General features: G+C 41.8%; 1 protein-coding gene across 1 annotated transcript in view; it reads right to left on the reverse strand.

Annotated features, from left to right (window-relative positions):
• Nucleotides 1-546: 546 nt before the first annotated feature.
• nck2a (NCK adaptor protein 2a) overlaps nucleotides 547-22,136 on the reverse strand; it is a 37,294-nt gene continuing 15,704 nt past the window's right edge. The window contains exons 2-4 of the mRNA XM_083922022.1: nucleotides 12,240-12,481; nucleotides 4,684-5,450; nucleotides 547-3,435 (exon numbers count right to left, since the gene is read on the reverse strand). Of these exons, the coding sequence (XP_083778148.1) occupies nucleotides 3,241-3,435; nucleotides 4,684-5,450; nucleotides 12,240-12,465 (1,188 nt within the window). The 5' untranslated portion in view covers nucleotides 12,466-12,481 and the 3' untranslated portion in view covers nucleotides 547-3,240. The remainder of the gene's footprint in view (nucleotides 3,436-4,683; nucleotides 5,451-12,239; nucleotides 12,482-22,136) is intronic.

Genomic DNA, 22,136 nt, shown 5'->3' on the forward strand with positions numbered 1-22,136 from the left:
CTAAGTGAGAGTCCTCCAATTTAGTGAAACACCATTTACTTTCCAATTTCTGCAATACTTGTTTTAATTCACAGGTTTGTGAGTTACACAATGGCATTAACTTCCTCTGTTTCATTATCTTTTTTTTTAGAGGAGCAACAGAGTCGAGTGTTGTTCGTAGTGATCCTGCAACACAAGTGTCAAGGTGATCAAATTCATAGAAACAAGCGTTAGTGCAGGAATCTTGAATATTAGGATAAGGCATTAAATGCAGATGGAATTGCTTCCTTAAATTTAGTTACAGCACCATCAGATAAACATCTAGTGGCCACCCCAGATTTGGCACTATAAATAAAATTGAATTGAATCGAATATCTGATAAAAGTATTTTCCAAATGAGCCTAAAGTACAAAACGTAAAAGATATTAAAGATGACAACCAATCACTCATTTCAACGTGTCATTTTAGTATTCTTCAAAAAATTTTATTGAACAAAAGTATTTCAATTCTCATCACGTTGTCGGTGATACAGTACCATAGTTTGATCTCAGCGATTCATATATGCACCTCATCTTATTTTTGAATATATACATACAGTGGAGACAAGAATTAAATAACAATGCTCAATAACATTCAGATATAACGTATAAAAGCTGAGGACCCATGTGATCAACAACACTTCCATTGGTAAACAAATGCACAGAGAAGAATAGAAACAGACGAGGAAAATGTTTGGCAGGACTAGAATTTCTTTTCATTATAGACCAGATGATGTTATATTTGGTTTCTTGACGGTAAAACATGAATCTTATTATAAACTGACTGTTCGCTGAGCCCTGCCCCCTTTATTACTGTTGCTACGCTTGTCCAAAGGTCCAGTCTTGTGCAGCATGCAGCTTAAAATGATATTCAACAGCAGTTTTTACAGGCAGATGCTAGATCGTACCCACCGAATGAATCTGGCATACTACACAAGCGTTAATGTTAGCTTTAAAGACAGGGTTAAGGTTACATCTCTTAACGTATAATGTTCTAACTAATATGTTTAAATAACCACCTGTGTTAATGCCTGCGCAGTATGCCCCTGTTGTTGTTAGCAACAGTTTTCCCACTCAAAACTAGAGAAGGACCGATTTTTTAGGGCCGATGCGATACATTTTTCTTATTCCATCAGCCTTAACCGATACGAACTGCAGATTTTCTTGAGCCAATATCAGGAGCCGATAAGATTTTTGCTCCCTCAGTTTACATCATTAAAATAACACAATGATGATAACAAATGTTACGAGTCTCAATTTAAAAAAAGGAACATTTATTGAACTAGCGCCTCCAGCAACACGGTGCTGCCTTTGGACGCCTGTCTATAAATAATGCTGCGAAAAAACTATCGGCAAACGCAGCAGTCCGCACGGCCAATGCCAATACACCTAAAAAACGTAAATATCGGCCGGCCGATGTATCGGTCGATCACTACTCAAAACGGAGCAGTAAGTTAATTTGTGAAGCAGCGGGTCCTTGCCTTCAGACAGAAGCAGGCGTCTCATTTCTAGCCAGCGACGGTCGAGTTTGCCATTTTAACTGACAACTAGCTTAGTAGCTAGCCAAAGGCCAAAGCACTTTTTGGCCTTTAAAAGTGTCGCTCGGTTTTTACTGCAGGTAATATCAGTTAGCTAGTCAGCGGGGCATGACAAGTATTGAATTAGAGCAGTCAAACGCGCTGTTTCCATTCCTTATAGTTTTATTTAAACTTTAGGGTTTTGTAAAGACTTGAACACTCTCTCACCAAACTCTTTGCGTTAAATGTCCTGTCATGCCTAGTTATGGTTGCTAAGCTACGATTGGACAACCGCTGTTAGGGGGAGGGGTTTAGCAAACGTCAGTACGTAGCTGTGTCGCTCATGTTTATTGTTGGACTGGTTTCATGAATTAGTATTTCAGAATCATTTGTTGACCTATGAATGTGTGACGTTTAAGTGTAGAGCTGAATTAATTCATTATCAAGGTCTCAGTCGTTCACTAAAACTGAGTATTTTCTCTGTGAATAATGAAACTTTTCTCACCATTCTCTCTCTTTCTTCACAAAGATTTACTCACCTTTGACAAATACAACATCAGCTCTTTTTTAACCTTATTCATTCGCAGGAGCAGATCACGTGTAGTTACTCAAAAGTGTTATCAAAGATTTTTTTTAATCATAATTATTATTCTTCAGTCAGTATCCTAATGTAGCTACAGACATTCTGGAGAACAGAACGGGAACATGTTCAATGTGACACAATATAAAGCATGAGCACAGAGCTATGAATGGATGCCAAGTATGGAGAGTGCAGTGCAGACCTGGAGCCAGTAGTATGGGTACAGGGTGGCACATTTGGTTACATTGATAAACATTCAAACTCTACAGGAAATCAGAGGTCTCCCCTATTGCATTAATGCTCCTCACGCTGCCTTTTAGAAATATTACAGGAAGTATTTTATCCAGATTTTGAATAACATCACTTCTAATGACTGGGTCTGTGAAGACGGAAACTGCTGTGACAGAAGACACAAGTTCAAATGGAGAGAGAAATCATGTCGAGGAATAATGAAAAGTAGGAGGAAAAAGGCAAGAGAGTGAGTCGAGTCACTTTGTGAAGTCGTTGTGTGAAAGAGCAAATGATTTTGAATTTAAATTATCTTAAAAAAAGAAAAGAAAAAGAAAACAACAAAGGTTAACTCAGGAACATTTCTTGTTTTAAAATAAATGAGAAAAAAATGGCCAGAAATTTGACAGGTAAGGTCCTCCAGAGGTTCAAGACCCCTTTAAACATCTGTCCTCCTGTGTGGATTAAGAGCAATGGTGTAACCTACAATGTGCGTGGTAATAAATGGACATTATGTTATGACATCAGAAGGAGAGCTCAACCCTCAACAAGGCCTCAGGCGTTCTGTTAGCAGCAGCAGATGTGGTCACTGCACGTTAGCACATCCAAGAGACAGAGGCTTATTATGCACTGAGCTGTACACGGAGGATGTGGCTTGGTATTTGCTGACACAGTCCCCGCCGTCCTGGGGTTAACTACGCGGTTTCAGAGCTAAAAATCATTCCACCTGATCACCACTGGAGGGCGACAGATAAAACTGAATGTAGTACAGACGCCACAGCGAGAGGGTCCAGAGCTAAGGCTTGAGTTAAGACAGTCAGAGGGTGGCATTAGTATTATGTGTGTATGAAGAGTGTGTGTGTGTGTGAGATCCAGTGTAGGTGTGAGGATGTGCGAATCACAGCAGCGCTTTGACCAGGTACAGCTTCTCGCCATGTTCGCTGGTGAAGATGGGGGCTTTCTTGTAGTGCTCCACTAGTTCGTCGATGGAGCTGAACTTGCGCTGGCCGATACAGTATACTCCGTCCGCCTGCTGCACTTTAAAGTGCTTATTCTTACCAGATGCCTTCAGAGACACGGAGAAATCACTGGGCTGGAAACAAAGAGAGAGAGAGACACATGGTTAGAAAGATGAGTGACACACAAAACACATGTAATGAAATTTAAAAGGCAGTCTGCTTTGCTCCAGCAGGTGGCGGCCTATTCTCATATTTAAAGATCTGGGCCCATATTTATCAAACAGCAACATGAGAAACTTCAAGGATTAAAGTAAAATTCATCCACTGCTCCAAAAACCAAACAGCTGCGAATAGAACGATTTCTAATCAAAAATACTAAATTCAGAGAGCTCCGGGAGGCTCTTACAGGTTGTGTCTGTTGAGTTTTCTATGGGTTTTCTATGAGTAGTCTGCTGCTTTGTTCATCACACAGTGGCTTCAAACTTTTCTTCAAAGGTCGCAGTAACATGGCAAAATATGCAGCTATGTGCCAACAAAGGCAGGGAAGAAGAAGACGACTGCTCGTGAACACAGATGAAAACAATGCTGGATTAAATCCGTTTACATATGAAAATGAAAAATGCTTCATGTTTTATCAGTATTCATGCGGTAGTGTTTCATCATGCTTTAAATCTGCATTTCTAAACTGATTATTGCTCTGTGAATATTAAACTGAAGCTTGTCTTAAAAAAAATTGGGCTTAATTGCAATTCAAATCACAGAATATCACAAATTATACACTATTTTCCTCAAATCGTTCAACCCCAATACTAATAATCATGTAATTACTAAGGCTGTCAAAAGTATTTGATATCTTTTTAATATCACAATACAATATAAACATTCATGTATGGAATATACTGAAGCTATAAAATCTAAAAACTCATTTTCAACCCAAGGAAGCAAAGATGAAACAGGGAAGAAAATCAGCTGTGATGGTAAATGTTCAGTGACTTTTGCTGTACCAGACCTGTGTGCAGCTCGTTAATAAAAAGGAAAATAAATTCATTAAAGTATCCTCTTATGTGTGTTTATAGGACTTTTTCTTCTTTTTCCTGATGTATATGTCTATACTAATATTGTAGGTTTGGAATTGTGACAACCTTAGTCATCACTTAAACAAGATTCTGCCGCTCTTAAAGGTTACTCTGTCGCTTGATAAATGACTCATGTTCTTTTACATTTCTACTCCTAAATTGGCTCTAACATATGGACCCATAACATGTCATGAGGGAACTGATTCACATTTCTTTGGGGCCATATTTCCAAACTCACATCATCCTTTCTTCTTTCTCCAAGCCTTCCTAACGCAACGCTGCTATGACTTCACCCCACACACTCACCGATGACTCGCTGTCTCGTATGAGAAAGTCGCCCTCCTCTCCTCTCTCGTTGAGTATGCACTCGGCCTGGTGTCTGGTGATGTTGCCGTAGTACCAGTCTCTCCCGGCAAACTTCCCCGAACGTGCCGGTACCACGGAACGGTTCTGCGGGGAGCTCGACTTTGCGGAGGGCAGGCCGGGCTGTTCGTCCAGCACCACCACATAGTTTTTAGGCACCAGGCCCACCAAGCCACGTGAGTTCTTACACTTCCACCACTCCGGGTCATTCTCAGGCTTCTCAACCACCTCCATGACCTCTCCCTTCTCAAAGTTCAGCTCCTCCTCTGTCACAGAGCTGAAGGGGTAGAGCGTTTGAACCAAGTGGAGCACTGCACCGCGGCCGCCTGCACGCCCGTTGGCCAACAAAGTCCCTTGAGAGCCTCCGTGGTATCCCTGTGAGGAATCTCCCTCCTCTCCATCATCCGCCCCACCGAGCTCCTCCAGGACATAATTGGAGGGAAACCACCCCACACGACCGGCTTGACTGCCCCGCCACCATCCGTCACTACACTTCTCCATCACAATGACCCTGGAGCCCTTGACCAGGGACAGCTCATCCTCTCTCTCTGCCGTGTAGGCAAACTTGACCACGGCGGGGATGTTGAGGTCGTAGATCCTTTCAGCAGCTCCTCCTCCACCCCCGCTGCCATTGGAGGGGTACTCTGTATCTGAGCTCGGTGTCGGGGAAGCATCACGGGTGCTTGTCTTCCTCTTAGTTTTCCCCAAACCTGCAGCATGAACAGAAACAAAAGGGGATGGTGACACAGGCAGGGAACCAGATGTTTGTAATTGATGTAAACAATGACGTATCATCTCCATATAAAGCAAAGCAGTTGTGCATTTACACATCCAGCAGACGTGGAGCATTCATTTGGAATCATGCATGTGAATATAAGTCCATTATTCACTCTCGTCATACTCTGTTTGGGTTTCCTAAACGCTCCACTATGTTCACCGTATGGATGTTAACTTTGTCTGTGAAGAGTTGGTTTATCAGAGCTTTTTCCACTGAAAACAGCTGCCTGATGAAAACGTTATTTTGCAAGCTGTAAAATCAATATGAGCTCAAAGATGGGTTGCAGGGCGTTGCATAGTCAGGTGATAGTGTGTTTGCCACTACAAGCAACCCCTTTCACAAGTAGTCATTTGTAAATATAAAAACATTGATTGTTGCAGCTTTAAACTCGACATGTATAAACTTAACACAGAGCAGTGGTGAGAGGCTGTGAAGACTGAAGCAGGTTTTCAGAAAGCAGGGAAGGGCCTGAGCTCCACGGGGAGAGGAGGCAGTTTAGGTCAGCAGGAAACTAATTGAGGCTGCAAGTTGCACTCAAGGGCCCTCAGAAGCACAAAAAAGACTCTAGGAATAGAGGATACAGGATATCCTATGAGAAATCTCAGCGGTGGAGGACGGATCGATACTCCTGATAACAGAGGTGCAGAAATCCACTTGCACCGAGCGTCCCGTGTCCTTTTACTCATACACAATGAAACAAAAGCCCCTTATCTAGTTGGTATTCTGTCCACACTATTTTTACGCTGTATACACATCTGTACTAATCAAAAGGCTGAAAGTAGGTGGTGTAGACAGGGAATGAAAAGTGGAGCAGGCACCATGGGCTTGATAATGACAAGCATCCGGGATCAAAGTCTGCTCCTGTCTTACCTGTCTCTGACTTTTGCATTTGTGTAGTTTCAAAGACGTCTTTAAACATGTGTTTGCACACTTCAATGAGACCATAAAGTTTCTAAAGTCTCTCAGCTGAACATAACCAAGGAGGTCTCCTCTTCAAATTCATGTAAAATAATCATGATACGCTGTGCGGTTGACGTTTATACCATTCACTTGACAGTTATGGCTCGTGTGTGCTACTAATAACTGAAGTGAGTTTCTTGACAGCTAATCTCCCCGTTTTTTCCCACAGTGCTTGCTGAAATGCCACAGAAATGTCATCGCTGAATACAACATTTACATTGTTAGGAAAACTGCTGGGTTCACGCGGAGTAGCATGAAACTTGTTGGCAGAGAGGAGAAGAAGAAGAAGAGGAGGAGAGCTGTGAAGAAAGACGAGGAGTCCCTTGGCAGCTGTTTCTCACACAAACAGTAGACCGAGCACATCAGAGGCCACAGCTGACAAAAACGCAAAGAAGAAGGATGAGACAGGAATAACAAGAAGATCATGTTTATGGATAGCAGCGTCTATCCTACATATCTGATGGCTGTGTGTGTGTGTGTGTGTGTGATTCTGCATCTTCTGGCTGTGAGACAAAGACAAAGGTTGACTCATGGGCCTACTTCAGGTGGTCCCTTAGGTAAAATAAAAAAGACACTCGCTTGAAAACACTTTGACACGCACGTACGCACACACGCACGGACACACGCACCTTTCTTCTTCACTCATTTCCACTTCAAGGCACTGGCCTGCTGGTTAGAGCAGCAGCAGGCTATACTCCCTCCTCCCACACATTCACTCCCAACCTTCACCTACCTCTTCATCTTGTGGAAGGATACTAGATTTTCAAGCCCAGAGGACTTCAGCTCAGAGGGAAGAGAGTTGATGAAAGCCTCGATGACAGCATGTTGCAGCATATTGCTTCACTATATAGCTTACAGTGGAGAGCAGTTGTTGAAGTTATTGTAATAAATGAGTCCTCACAGTACCAGGCCGCCCACCAGACACAGTGTGTGGTAATGAAAAAGCACAACTAGGCCCCTAAATGAAAAATTAGCACTGTGTCAGCGAGTGCTGTGATTTAAAAGAGTACTTGGAGTGAATCAAACATGAGGTATGTGGCCCTTTAAATAACCTTAGCGGTGTTGCTGTCTTCTCAATATTCCACAAGTGCCACAGGGTGAATAATAATAATAATAATAGCACTGTCGCCTCACAGCAAGAAGGTCACAGGTTCGCATCCCGACCTCGGCCTTTCTGTGCGGAGTTTGCATGTTCTCCCCGTGTCTGTGTGGGTTTTCTCCGGGTACTCCGGTTTCCTCCCACAATCCAAAAGACATGCATGTGTTAGGTTAATTGATGAGTCTGAAATTGCCCGTAGGTGTGAATGGTTGTCTGTCTCTGTTCGTCTCTCTGTGCCCTGTGATAGACTGGCGTCCTGTCCAGGGTGTACCCCGCCTTACGCCCGATGTCAGCTGGGATCGGCTCCAGCACCCCCGCGACCCCGACCCAGGGATAAGCGGTTGAAGATGAATGAATGAATGAATAATAATAATAATAATAATTATGCAATTCTGTGTGTAAAACCAGTACAGCCGACCAAAAGGCTTCAGGAGACAAATGAAAACAGATGTCAGTCTTCTAAAGCACATGCAGGATTGCAACTTGTGCATGATTAGAATTAAAAAGATTCAAAGAACTACTTTTAAAAAGCGTTATTAAACTGATTGCAGTTGAGATGCAGACGAACAAGACTAATGCCTGTTGCACACTTCCTTTCGCACAGCAACATGCTCACAATGGTAATGCTTACATGCCGATGTTTAGAATTTTTTTCACAAGTGTGTAAGCATGCTAATATTTGCAAATTAGCACTGAACACAAAGTTCGGCTGAGGCGTTTGAAAATGTCATGAGTTTTGAAGGTATTTGGTCACAACCAACATTTAGGATAAGACAAGATCTGACATCAAGATCTACAGAATGTCATGAGGTAGGCGGGTTTCGTGTTGCAAAAAGTTGGATATTGCATGACTTGTAAGGTACATGATAAATACAATACAATAAATAATGAAGAACATGAGTGATAAATAATTAATACTAAGTAAAATGCAATCTAGAATAAGAGGGGATAACTGTTTCTTAAGCTGAGGGAGGCTGTGTTTGTGGCTGTTTGTGTAAGAGTGAAATGGATGAAGGGATGAATGAGAGTTTAAAACGATTACTTTGAAATCTGGTGGCTCTGAAACTTAGTCCTGATGGTTAGGAGTTCATATTTGTGGCGTGCCTACCTAAATAAATAGTTTAAGGTTACCAAATTACAATATTACAATTCATCTTTGTTGTGGAACGCAACACATTTCATGGCAATCCAACCAACAGTTGTAGAGGCGTTTCACTAAAAAGCGATTTCATGGAACGAATGATGTCTCTACAACATAACATGGCAATCTGTCCACTAGTTGTTGAGGTATTTCAGTTTGGACCAAAGTGGTGGACTGACTGGAAAAACAACATTGCCATCTGTAGAGCTATGTCGACAGCATGGCCTGAAACATGGGAAGTAGAATCGAACTGGGGAAGTGCGGTTGTGTATTCTGTATTCGTCTTTGTTCTTAACTAAAAGTACTAATGGTAACACAAACAACCAAACAATGTACCCCTGATACCTGCCAGGCTGTGCAGACCATGTAGAGTCAGAGGATTGTGGAGGCTCTAGCAGAAATAAATCGAAGCTTTCTGACCGAACTACTGTAGACCACATATGGTGTTTTACACAGCTGCACATTTTTGCCTTTTTTTGCTTGTTTGAGCAGGTGGGGGCTATTTCACTCAGCACTTAAAAAAAAACTGTGTTCATTAGAAAGTACTGAGTAAAATTGGCAGCAGTGATATAATGATTTTCGACATGAGGACAGGACAAAGTGCTTTTACAGCCTCACATTCACCCGTGCATACCATGTAAAAACTCAGGTGGACTGAAATTTAACTTGCTAGTTTGTTGCACTGCTAAGTACTGGCCCACTTTCAGCAATGAGTGGGACATTTGCTGAATTCTTTCACCCATCACTGTCTTTATTTCCTGTAAGAGGAAACTGGGGCACACAGCAGCATGGATCCATTTACAATTCAATTCTGCCTGGATGAATGTCGATGATACAACCACATTAAAGCAGAGTAAATACTGCAATGAGGTAAAGCTGAAAATAACAGCAATCACACATGCGATGTCCATAATCACAATGTGAACTTAGTAAAGAGCTGAAAACGAGGAAAAGAGCCACAGACTGATATAGACAGGATGAAGTAATTGCGCTCTCAGTCAATCAGATTCTCTATTCAAGTGTGTGAGTAAGTTCCATTAGCCCCCTGACCTCACCTATCATGAAAATGTTCCTGCCTATTGGGTTTGATCAGGCTTTTAACACTAAAGAGCTACCGGCTTAAAGCAAACTACTTAGACTGAAATGGAACTAGGCCATAATGTTGTAGTCGATATATAACAAAGTCAGGGACAGAGAGGTAATCTATCTTTCCAGCACAACCATTACGCCGCCGATCTCTCCACTAATCAATCTGCTCATCATAGAAAAGCAGAGACCGACGGTGACTGAGATCGCTGCTGATGGGAACAGTGTGGAAGTGGTCGAGTGAGGAGATACGCGCCGTCTCTGTATACAATGAACCGCGGTGAGGTCGACAGTGGCAGGCTGTGCCGCGCCGGCCAACATGAAGCTGCAGTTTCCCCCCGAGGGCTGGTATCCACAAAGTCCAGACCCCAGTCATTCCCTTCTACCCCCCCCCCCCTCCAGCTCTAAATATGTCTGCCTTTCAGGGCCACGCAGTTGCTATTTTTAATACAGTTTAACTTCTCGATCATACTGTCTTGTTAGAATTTCTAACACGTTTCCGTTCCTCCCCATTTCCTGTCTCTCTCTCTCCCTCCCACCAAAAAACTGGTAACTGATGCTAAAAAAATGTCAAAACAGATGAATTTCTGTGTCGTGCTCCAGCTCGCTCCTTTCCTGCTACAAGAAAGTAGAGCAAGTTGATCATTTTTAGCTTAATTCTTTCTTTTTTGACTTGAACACTTCCCAGTTTAGCGCACATTATAACTGATGCCGTCTCATTAAGTCAGGGCTGCTTTTTGGCACATCTGTGGCATCTCCGAGGGTGATTAGGGGCTTCGATCATTTTGTGCCGCTACTTCCATATTCAAAGTCATGAAATGAAATTAGATCATATGCTGTGCGGAAGTCTGGTGAGATAATTTATCTCACTATCAGTCATGATAAATTGAACCAATTTCAGGATGCCTGAGTGACATAATCAGATGTTTTGAAGGCGCGGCTGAATGCTCAGAGACAGCTGCACCAAAGAGCTCACCGGTAAATATCAAAATAGCAACGCAGATGATAATTGTGCTGGGAAACGATTATGACCGCTTGCTGACATTTAGCAAGATAGGGTTTAATGCACAAGCTGGTGTAAAGTGTGTGTACATGTTCACATCACCCTCGACTGGAAGAGACATGGGTAATAATAATAATAATTGGATCATATTAGTAATGGTCAAAACAAAGAACGGCATTTTATTCAATTCACCCTTCTCTTAGTCCGATTAGGTATTAACAGTATTTGGTTCTTTTAAGGATTCTTTTATTCTTTCTTTGTTTTTAAAATTAATATCAGAATCCCAAAAATGAAAGCCGAATACCTACCCAAAGAAATAATATCTGAATAGTGGAATATTTGGGTCCAACCCTTGTGACAAGTTGTATAGTTGTGTCTCAATTTGTTTATTTGTCAGGAAGGGTGAAACGGTGTTGCATGGGCAAGAAAGAACCCATAAAATGTTGGGGCAGATCCAAATCACAGGGCATTTACTAAAGTGATGTTTCCCTTTTGTTAACATTGTGAGATAGGGCATTTGTGCTGCATTCAAGTGGCGTCGGAATGATCAGAAAAATGAGTTCCTGCCTGGGAAAGTTCACACTGCATTAACATTGTGAGATAGGGCACGCCTTGATTGAGGTCTGCACTCCCTGAGCGCACTAGTTATGTATTTGTTTTTAATCATTATTCTTTTAATTCTAAAACAAGGCAGTCTATTTTTAAACATGCATCAAATGTGTATTTTGTGTTTCTGAGGTTACATTACATGGTCCTGTTTGACTATTTTTTTGTGACGTGGGAAAAAAAGAAGATTTGACAGGTCTTTTGCAAAATGAAGGAGGGACTTTTAGTCCTCCTAAATGTCACTAGGTGCATATGAGAGCCTTTTCTTCTATGTCACTACTCAATTTTCTATGATCCCGATATTTTTACAGCTGGCTATAAAAGAAATGAACCCCCAACCATTATCTTTGAGAAGCTTGCATACACCCTGCTAGCTTGAGTTTTTGGCTTAACCATTTCCATAAAAGTTGAAATAACTCTCCGGCTCTATCCCCTCATACTATATGCACCGACAGTCCCCCTCATAAGTTGGCAGCTACGTCTACATACACAGCGTAATGTATTCAAGTCATGACCGCGTCCTGAGACAGTGTGCTGACAGCTGAGAGCAACGGCCAACTCAACAGAATCCCTGGAGTGCTCAGTGAAAGCTCCCAGCAGAGCCACAGCGAGGGAATCATTTACTTCTGAGAAGATTCACATGCATGCACACGAACTGGCCGCTGTTTATGACCACATCCGCTCCCTCCAGTCAGGGAGCAGAGGGCATTGAAAAGGAAGTGCAGAGATTTTCCTCTTCTACTGAAAAAATAATCTACTGACATTAAACGTAAACACACAGGTGACCTTTTGACTTCTACGCAGAGTGAAACTAAGTTCTTCTTACCCAGTGTGTCTTTGATGTTCTTCACTAGTGAGCCTTTCTTCAGGCTGTTCTTGCGCTCGACGTAGTTCGATGGCACGTAGCCTGTTTGGTTGCCGGCGTTGCGGACACGCCACCAGGTCTTTGAGTCGTCCAGGAGGAAGAGACGCTCGTTTTTACGGATGTCAAGTTCCTGGTCCTGCTGGGCCGTGTAGTCCCACTTGGCTACAACAATCACCTCCTCTGTCATCTTTCATGGAGTCCTCCTGTGGAGAAGAAGAGGACTAGGGTGAGCCAAGGAGTAACACACTTTACAAACTGTATGCATCATACATACATCAGCTTCAGATTGGTTATAAGCAGAGGAACTATTTATCACAGGGGGAAGATGAAACAACAAAAACAAGTGACACATTGCTCCACCTTCAAGCTGCCACTAGGGGCAAATAGTTTGATCACGGTTACGATTAATTATTAAGAAATACTGTGTGGGAATGAGTTAATGACTAGATTCATGAGGTTGTTTTTTTTCCCATTTAAAAAAATCGTCAAACAACCAATACAAAGTTATCCTTTTAGATAACTAATAATAATTAATAATTAATTGTGTCAAATTATGAATAAAAAATACAACATTAATTTGTCTGCGAATTCATTATGATTTCTAATGTACAGGGTAATTTCAAGGTGTGTGTGCCTGTGTGTGTGTGTGTGTGTGTGTGTGTGTGTGTGTGTGTGTGTGTGTGTGTGTGTGTGTGTGCGTGTGTGTATGTGTGTGTTTGTGTGTATAAAGCTCAGTATTGCTGTGACAAGTGACAAGTCATTACAAATTAATCCATATCCATTCATCCATGCACACACAATTTTTAAACCGCTTATTGCAGCTCACACTGGGCATTAGACCGGACACATCCTGGACAGGTTGCCAATCTATCACAAGTAAATTACATAACCTCTCTAAATATGAGTTTAAAGTTTGCGGTAATATCCAGAGCCTAAACTGGCACTAAAACTGATAATTCCTTGGATGAAAATCAAAGCGAAATCTCACATTGCTGACCACATGATCATCCCTCTGTAACAACTATAGCACAGAGAGGAGTCACATCCACAACACGCCATTGAAGAAGATAAAAAGCAAAACCAACTGTTCACAAACACGATGAGGCCGACAGGTTTCTGGACAGTAACAGTTGCTCTAAAATGCAACATTCAGTCCAAAAAAAGCCCCTTTGAAAAGGATTCTTTGGTAGAGAGCAACAGAAACACATGAAATCAATTTATGTGCTGATTCTGCGTGCGCTCTCTCTTTCTCTCTCCCTCTCACACACACACACACACACACACACGGAAAACCTCTCCTATTAGTTTTTGAGACAGACAGTGAGCGATTACATGCTCTATTTCACACACCTTAGGTGAGGTGATTTGACATTGGTTTGCTGGACCACCTCAACTGCCGAGGAATGACATGTCCTGTTCACAGGACAGCCAAACAGGAAAATTGTCTATTTGGGACAACATGCATGAAGGGATCACGAAAGTCCGATGTAATTTAATTTCTATGATGAAAAAAAAAAGGCATCTCACGGTATGAGAGCTATCCACGCAATCCGATTTATATTTAGCTCAGTTAGCTTGACAGTCTGCAGCTGGAAACAAGATCCCCGGAATAAATGAAGGAAGTAAAAACAATGCAGATGAAAGGAGGCTCTCGCTGAAGATAAGGGCGAATGCAAAGATAGAGAATGAACAGTCATGTTGTAAAGATTCTGTGTCTGCAATTGCTCAGCCTGAACAATAATAACAGTAAAAAAAGCAGTTTGTTTCATATCTAATCTCATGTAAGGCTATCAGCAGCTCTTGTGTCACTCTGATTTATGGCATTAACACCCTTCAGGAGACAAAACTGACAACACAATTACACATAATAGATACTTTTCGTATTGAGCTGGATAATAACAGTGCAAGGTTAAGGCATCTATAACATATAGCCTACTTTGTTTCCGAATGACAACATCCTGCTGCGCAAACAATATTGATAATTGTATGTGTGGGTGAAAGCAGGTGGGCGAGTGCATCTATATTTAGGAAACACAAATACAGATTTTTCCACAGGCTAGACACAAGGAAAAAAAATTGCAGCACGTTTAATATGCAGGGGGATTGTATATTCTCACATTGTGCGATCCATTTTATTCCTTAATGAGAGGGCAGAGCACAGATAATACGTAACCACAAAAGAGAATTATGACTCTGAGAAGTGCAGCTGCACAAATTAGACCATATAAAAAGATTCCATTACTGGTGGAGAGATTGATATCTTTTGTGTAGGCTACATTTTATGAAATGCAAATGGGAGCACTCTGTTTTTTTTTTCTTCAACCCGGGATATTCAATTTCTACCTTAATTAGGCCACAACCGGAGAGACAGCACAGAATATATTTGTATAGTTACAGTCACGTCCAAAAGCAAGGTTGTGTGTCACTGCATGAGAGTGTCTAATAACCACTTTCTATCTCTACAACAAGCAGTAAAAATTCATGCGCAACAGCTTGACTAGTACAACGCTGCACTTGTGAATGTGCCTCTGCTTGCCGTCACTAAAGCTGTCAAACTGGATTTCTTCGCAGGCCGGGACAGGGACAGCGGAGGAGGGGAGAAGAGGGAGTTGTGCAACAAGCCACTGGGAGAGTTTATGTCAAGTTCACCATAAGTTACTCAACTTTCCATTATGTGACAACTTTTACTGCAGCAAAACGGCAGCAGAAGGAAGCCGGAGGAAGGGTCAGTTCAACATGCAGAACGAGACAACAAACGCGGCAGCTGTGATTCTTTGGAGAACTCAGGAAATAGAAGTAGAAGGGCAGATTTATGACAAGATGAGGGACGTGACGTCAACTCTTCCAGGAGACAGGAGGTATGTGAACGGGCTGTGGCCTCTATCTGCCTCAGGCTACAGCTGGTGGATTCTACCAGGCTATTACTCTGCTTTCCTTTTATTGCCTTCATGGGTCCTGGTGAGGATGGATGGATGAGCAAACCTGATGACGTTCACGTTGTTTAACTGTCACAACATTCAAGATATTGAAATACAAAGCAGACCAGAGATGTGGTGAAATGGGAATAATTCCTGGCTCTGTTTGGGATTCTCTTCTTTTTCATTTTCCTCCTCTTCACAGCAAAGACTCAAAATAATGTAATTGTGTGTCACGAGAAGAGTTCTTCACGATACGATTCCACTGAAAGAGGATAAATGATCACATCACAATATCGTCCAGCCCTACAGGCAATCACACCAGAGGTGGTTTAAACCAATCCAGAAAGCATCCTTTAAAGTGATCCCACTGCACAATAAAATCCTTCCACAACCATTAAAGCATCTTATTGTAATTTATTTGCACTTGTGTGACCCCTTTCAAATTGGCAGAACTGCATATTCTCCCAGCTTGGGTACTTCGCCTCCCCTTTCCCCCCTTGATACCAATTTCTCTGTCTCCTTGACAACCTTTCTCATTAGACAGCAGGATGTGAATGCCACCCTGAATCCACACCATCCTCCTCTTTGGGCAATAATGAATGTTATACCATAATGCACATTCAGATGCCAGCTAACGTCCCGTTACTCTTGACAAGCCGATGAAATTCATGAGCTACAGAAATCAATCTGAAAGTCTTGTTTTGCACTATTTGTACTTCACTCAAATCTGTGGCTCCACCAAACAGAAACCGTTTTATGATACGTTCGTCATTTAATCAGAGCCACTAACTCAGTTTCCCTGATACGGTTAACAAACACACGGGTGGGTGAACAAAGACAAAAACAGGCTTTTCCTGTGAGAGAGGAGCATATAAACACACACAACAGAAAACAAACAGATCCGAGAGAGAGACTAGGTTTAAAAAAAGAGAGAGAGGCCTGCGAGCTCATGCTCCCTGTGACCTCCTCATTCCTCCGCTGAGTTAAAAGAGGAGAGATGAGCGACAGACTGCTGAGCTGGGCTTCACCAGCACTTCACAACTCCCTTCACTGAGGGGGGAACTCTCACAGGCTCTTTCAACACCACACAAAGAGAAAGGAAAAGTAAAAGAGGATTATGTATAACAAAAAAAAAAAAAAGAGGGGCTGTTTAAAAGAACAAGAAAAATGTCTGGCAGAGCTTTCTGTGGTTGGCATTCAGGTCAAAGACAGACAGAATTCAGCCAATGGGGGACATTTCCACAGACACCCCCACTCCGTGCTGTTGCAGTAGGACGCCTGCTTTACTCTCTACTATCAGCGTTTGTTTAAAGCATTTGAAGTGGACTGAACAGAGTGAAACACAGGGAAGCCAGAGTCACCGTGTTGTAGCCACTGTGGACGTGGATCTGTGATCTTCTTCACAGATTGAAGTGTCTCCATCAACAGAACCAGCCTGGTGCAGGATTACGTGCCATTCTCATGCAGTCAGTGTTGACAATGTTTCCCACATGTACGGCTGCTACCGCCACATTTTCCATGTTACAGACAAAGCCAAAAAAACAGTGACAGCTTTATTGTGTAACAGGCAATAGTTTACAACGCCAACACGCATTTAATCTGTCACTTACACACATACAGACACGGCACATCTTCTGTCTCGGTCACACTCTCACAGGCCGTAAACTGAGGGTGTGGTATATGATAAGAGATCATCTGCCTCTCTGTGATGAGGTCGGTGGTTGCTTGTCTTTATACCATGGTCTTGATGAGTACATGATATAGCACACCTACTAAGTAGTTCTGGTGAAAGTGTACTAAATGAATGCACTAAAGTAAATTAATAGGAAAAATCTGAATCTGACCGAGTGCCTCATCCTCTGAACACCAGAGGACGATGAATGTGACACACAAGGTGAAAGAAGTACCTTTAAACTGCCCTCTGAACTTTACATCCCATTTGCTGCCATTTTTTTTTACATGTACGAAATAAACTAAACTAAGCTGCTTCAGACTGCAGGCTGTCATCTGACAGTTCACATGGATTATCATTCTTTCTGAAAATCTTGATGTTGATTCGGGGACAATGCTGATAGTCAGCTTGTCTTGTTGTTAAACTTACTGTAAAATTATATTTACTGTTCGTCAGCCGTACACAACGTTATTTACTTTGAATCTTGCTCGCATAACATTAGTGTTAGCTTCCTGGCTCAAGGATAGGGTTCAATGAACTGCGAGGGCATTAAACCTCACTTAGCTTCAGTGGAGAAAATAGGTGCCATACAAGTGATGCCATCAAAAAGCCCCCAAAACACACAAAAACATTTCAAATACAACACCATGAGGGGTTTTTGCAGTCGGCTCAAAATAGGACTAGGAAGAAGGCACGCTCAGACCACACAGATAGTGTCAGGGCTGCTATCTCCACCACACCATATGACTGCAGACACAAGAGGCTTCTTTATTAAACTCTACTTTCCCAAAACCATAATACATAGCACAATCAAAACAAGAGAGAAGCTCTATTCATGATTACAGACAACTTAGTTTGCAGGCATTTAGGATAATAGGTTCAATAGGGACAACCGCTTGTCCTTATCGGAGCCGATCCCAGCTGACATTGGGCGTGAGGCGGGGTACACCCTGGGCAGGACGCCAGTCTATCACAGGGCACATAGAGACAAACAGAGACAGACAACTATTCACACCTACGGGCAATTTAGAGACATCAATTAACCTAACACGTGCATGTCTTAGGACTGTGGGAGGAAACCGGAGAACCCGGAGAAAACCCACGCAGACAAGGGGGGAACATCCACTCCACACAGAAGGGCCCCAGCCGGGTTTCAAACCAGGAACCCTCTTGCTGTGAGGCGTCAGTGCTAACCACCACACATAATATATAAACTTAAACCTGAAATTACTAAATGTGAAATATGATGTTTTTATGCTCCCTAGATAAGATGAGAGACTTCAAATTCTTGCTGCTCTGGCACAAAAACACCTGATGGTTCTCAGCTGACATTCACTTTACAGAGGAGCAAATTTCTCAAAAGCACCAAATTATATCTAACATTATTACAAGTGTAGATATTAGTGTATTAATCCACTCTCATGGAAAATGATTTGACTGGTTGCCTACAACACAAGCAGTGATTTAAATGTACTGTAATGAGACTTTATGGAAGCATTAGAGGCTCTAGATAGGATCGAACTTCAGTACCTTTAAATACATGTAAAGACCAAATATCAAAATCTGGCAGGTTGCATTAACATCTTATTCAGTTAATCTGTGATCTTGTAAATTCAACTGTAGTTTCTGCAAAGTACTTGTACAGCTGCTTGCACTTGAACATTAAACAGTTGAGAATTTTGGCTTCTCTTTTGTATTAAAACATGTTTATATTTCTCAAAACAAAGGTATGAACAAAGTGTACTGGTGCAACAGTATATATATAAAAAAAAAAAAATCACAAACATTACCATGGCATAGTTCTAAGCAGCCAGCTCAAATGTGTGCATGCTTTTTAAAATGTTGAAAGTCAAATAATTGTACGAATTGGTCATTTTTCAAGCAAAAAATGTTAAACAAACAGCTTTTCCAACTTGTGAATATCAATGATTTTCTTTTCCTTGAGATACTAAATTGAATATTTTTAGGTTTTGGACTCTGGGTCAAACAAAACAAACAATATGAAGACGTCACCTTGGGCTACAGCAATCTGCGATGGATCTATCACTATTCTGACATTTTGTCGACCAGAAGTCATTACGAAATAAATTGGCACCTTATTGAAGTATAAAATTGCATCCATATTGTACTGTATCAGTCTAATGTGTATATATAATGATAATATATTTATAGACCTTTTCAAGAGGATTCCATTGCTAGGCAACAGCCTTGGCCCTTGTGAACTTCCTGTCAGTTGACGTCATTCACATGAACTGCAGCAGGAAATAAACTAGGACACTTTTAGAATGTTTATGTTTACATCCTTGAAAAATCTCTCTCTATATATATAAATATATAGAAAGGAAGTGTTCGCTCTACTCGTTCACTCATGTTGGACACCGAAGTGGCGAAGGTGCACTTTCACATACTTTCGACAGTCAAACGCCTTAAATCTTAACTTTCCAAAATGGCTGATGACAGAAACATGATATTCCCTTCTTTCTTTAACTGACCCTTCCTTCCCCCAACCTCTCCTAACAAGCACTTTTTCACATGGCACTTTCATTTCTGTCATTGCGTCGGCCCTCCTCTCCTGAGTAAAGCCAACATTGTTGAGTGAGTCTCCATGACAACAGTCACTGGGTGGTCCCATTTTTACTGACAGGGGCGTTTCCGAAAGAGTTTGACTTTTATCTCTTCACTCTTCGATTTTCAATATTTCTTTACAAAAGGAACAACTTTCATTCTGCACAAATGGGCGAATAAGGTCTCACACAGTGGAGGCTCAAACAAAGGTTTTCTTTGGAGAGAGCTAGATCTCCAGGAGTGTCCAAAAAACCACTTTGGTATGATGGTGATATCATTTTTTAAAAGGTGTTACATGCATATTTGATGCGCTTCATGTTAAAAATCACATGAGACTATATTTAACACCTTATTTTGACAGCAGAGTGACAGCAAAACGGTAGGATATGACCGTGCATCACCACTGTTATTTAATCCCTGCATCACACATTATCTGTGCAGACAGATGGCAGGTATTGATGTTTTCTCTACTGAAGCATCAACCTCCAGTCCCTAATCTGTGAGAAATCACATTATGAGAGTGGCTGTATTAATTAATATCGCCTAAGTTTAGGCACAGAGTAGTGCATTTGATATTATTATTCCATCATAATGATTGCACTAAAAGATCCCTACTGCAAAGCTGTTCTTACTATGTTCCTTCTTCTCTTCAGCCATAAATAACTTCAAACCCGAGTTGTTTTCTCTACGCCTTGATGCCACTTTACCTCTTGCCACAACAGTGTGATGTTTGTCCACTTTGCACACCTCCATGCACTCTAAACACATGCTGACAGGTTTCCTCTGGGCGGCTTGTTTTCTGAAAGGTTTATAACAATCCTCTCTACGCAGCCTCTCTCTGCTGCAAGCCATCATCTATTAGCGTAGCTTTCCTCATGTCTTTTTATCCTTTTTTTTTCAAACCTTTGGTTCATAAGAAAAGTGGGAAGGACTCTCTATTTTTAACTGTATGTGACAGTCTGGTTTCCATGTCCCCTGGCACAACAACAAAAGGCGAACGCCGTAAAGATCAGCAGGGCAAATGTAGTGAACACAGCTTTGATGTACAATGCTGCTTGTTTGCCTTCGACTGGAGGAGACAGAGAAACCTGGGGTGATGTTGTGTTTGTGTCTGACAGAAAGAGAGACTTAAAGAGAGAAATAAAAGGGAGGAATATGTATGAAAAACAGGTCACTTCCAGGTCAAACAACAACAGTGCGGCAGTGGCTATAAGTTACAGTATGCTTTTCAAATGATCATGTCTCCAAGGACATGCTTTTCTAAACGCAGACTACATTTGGTGTTTTCTCTCTCGCCGAGCTTTGCGAATCTATGTCCTGTCAAAATAGGGAGAGAAACAGAACAGTTAGCTGGTACTTTTTTTTTTTTTCGTTTTTTCCAACACTCTCACCTGAAGCGGGGCTGAATTTAACAAGACCATCTAAGTGCTGCAGGCTGTGCAGAGAACAAGAGATGCTCTATGCCTTATTGAACATTTTGAGACTGGAGGCAAAAGACATTTCCACACCGCAGCGCCTTATTGGCTTGGGAACTTCACTTGGTTGAATATGAGCAGCTTGTGGAATCAAATAGACAAAATGCTCTCAGCAAGACACGGCCAGCATTTAAGCTTTTCTTACGTTCCCATATAATCAATAACGTCAGGAGCACTCAGCAGTAAGAAGATACCCTTGCTATGAATGTAAAGAGTGATCAGACATTATAAAACATCTGGAGTACAAAGTATGAATAACCACAAGAGCCAGGCAAGTGAGGAGTAACGAGACTACGCTCATTTTGCATCGGCAAGCAGGTTTATGAAGAGAAAATACAGCAATATCGTGACCAACTAGGTGCTTCTCTATTGCTATCCAGATTCAAATGTTGATATGGAAATGAGTGAGCTAATTAGTGTCAACATCACTTCTGTTTTTCCAGGAGACTGAATTATGAGGGGCTCATATGAAATTAGGAACTGATAATTAGTCGCAAATATAAATAAAAGATGTGCTAATAATTATGCGGCTTTGCAATGAGACCCATGTTGCTCACTAGGCAACACCACAGTGACAGTGTTGGAACAAAGCTAAAGTAGGGCTTGGTATTGAAGTAGACTGTCATTTATTTAGGCAAAGTTAATGTATGGTTCTCGTTCGTTAAAAGGGAATTTCCTTTTGTTTTCAAACTTTCAGTGAGTAATGGCAACAACTTTTTAAATTTTTTATATAAATTGGTCCAGACTGGCCGTCGCGAACCAGGATGCAACAGCGCACCGACAAAATACATCTACTCGAAGTGTGTGTTTTTTCCACTGACAGCCTCACTGTAGAATACACTCAGCAGTAACCAGAGTGTGGTCTTAACCCGGTTAAGTGAATCACCCGGCTATTGCAGTTCCCTTAGTATACATGAAGGGGGAAGAATGACGGGAGTGACTCTACCTCCGGTACAGTAGGTGGCCCTCAGCCAACGTACAACTGTTCGACAATACAGCTCTTTCTTTCTGTTCCGGTTCATCTTTGTCAAAAAAACAACATCTTGGAAAGTGGGGAGAAAATGGACAACGTTTTGACTAAATGATGACAGCAATGGGTCTTATTGGCAGTAACATTACTCACCATGGTGAAGTCCCCAGTCTGGCTCAGGGGCAGTTGTAACCTACAGAGCATGCGCTACTCATAACCTGATCTTACCCCGGTTACAGCGTATGGACGAACACTCAG

Source organism: Echiichthys vipera (assembly GCF_963691815.1).
Source record: "Echiichthys vipera genome assembly, chromosome: 10".
In the NCBI taxonomy this organism is placed as follows: Eukaryota; Metazoa; Chordata; class Actinopteri; order Perciformes; family Trachinidae; genus Echiichthys; species Echiichthys vipera.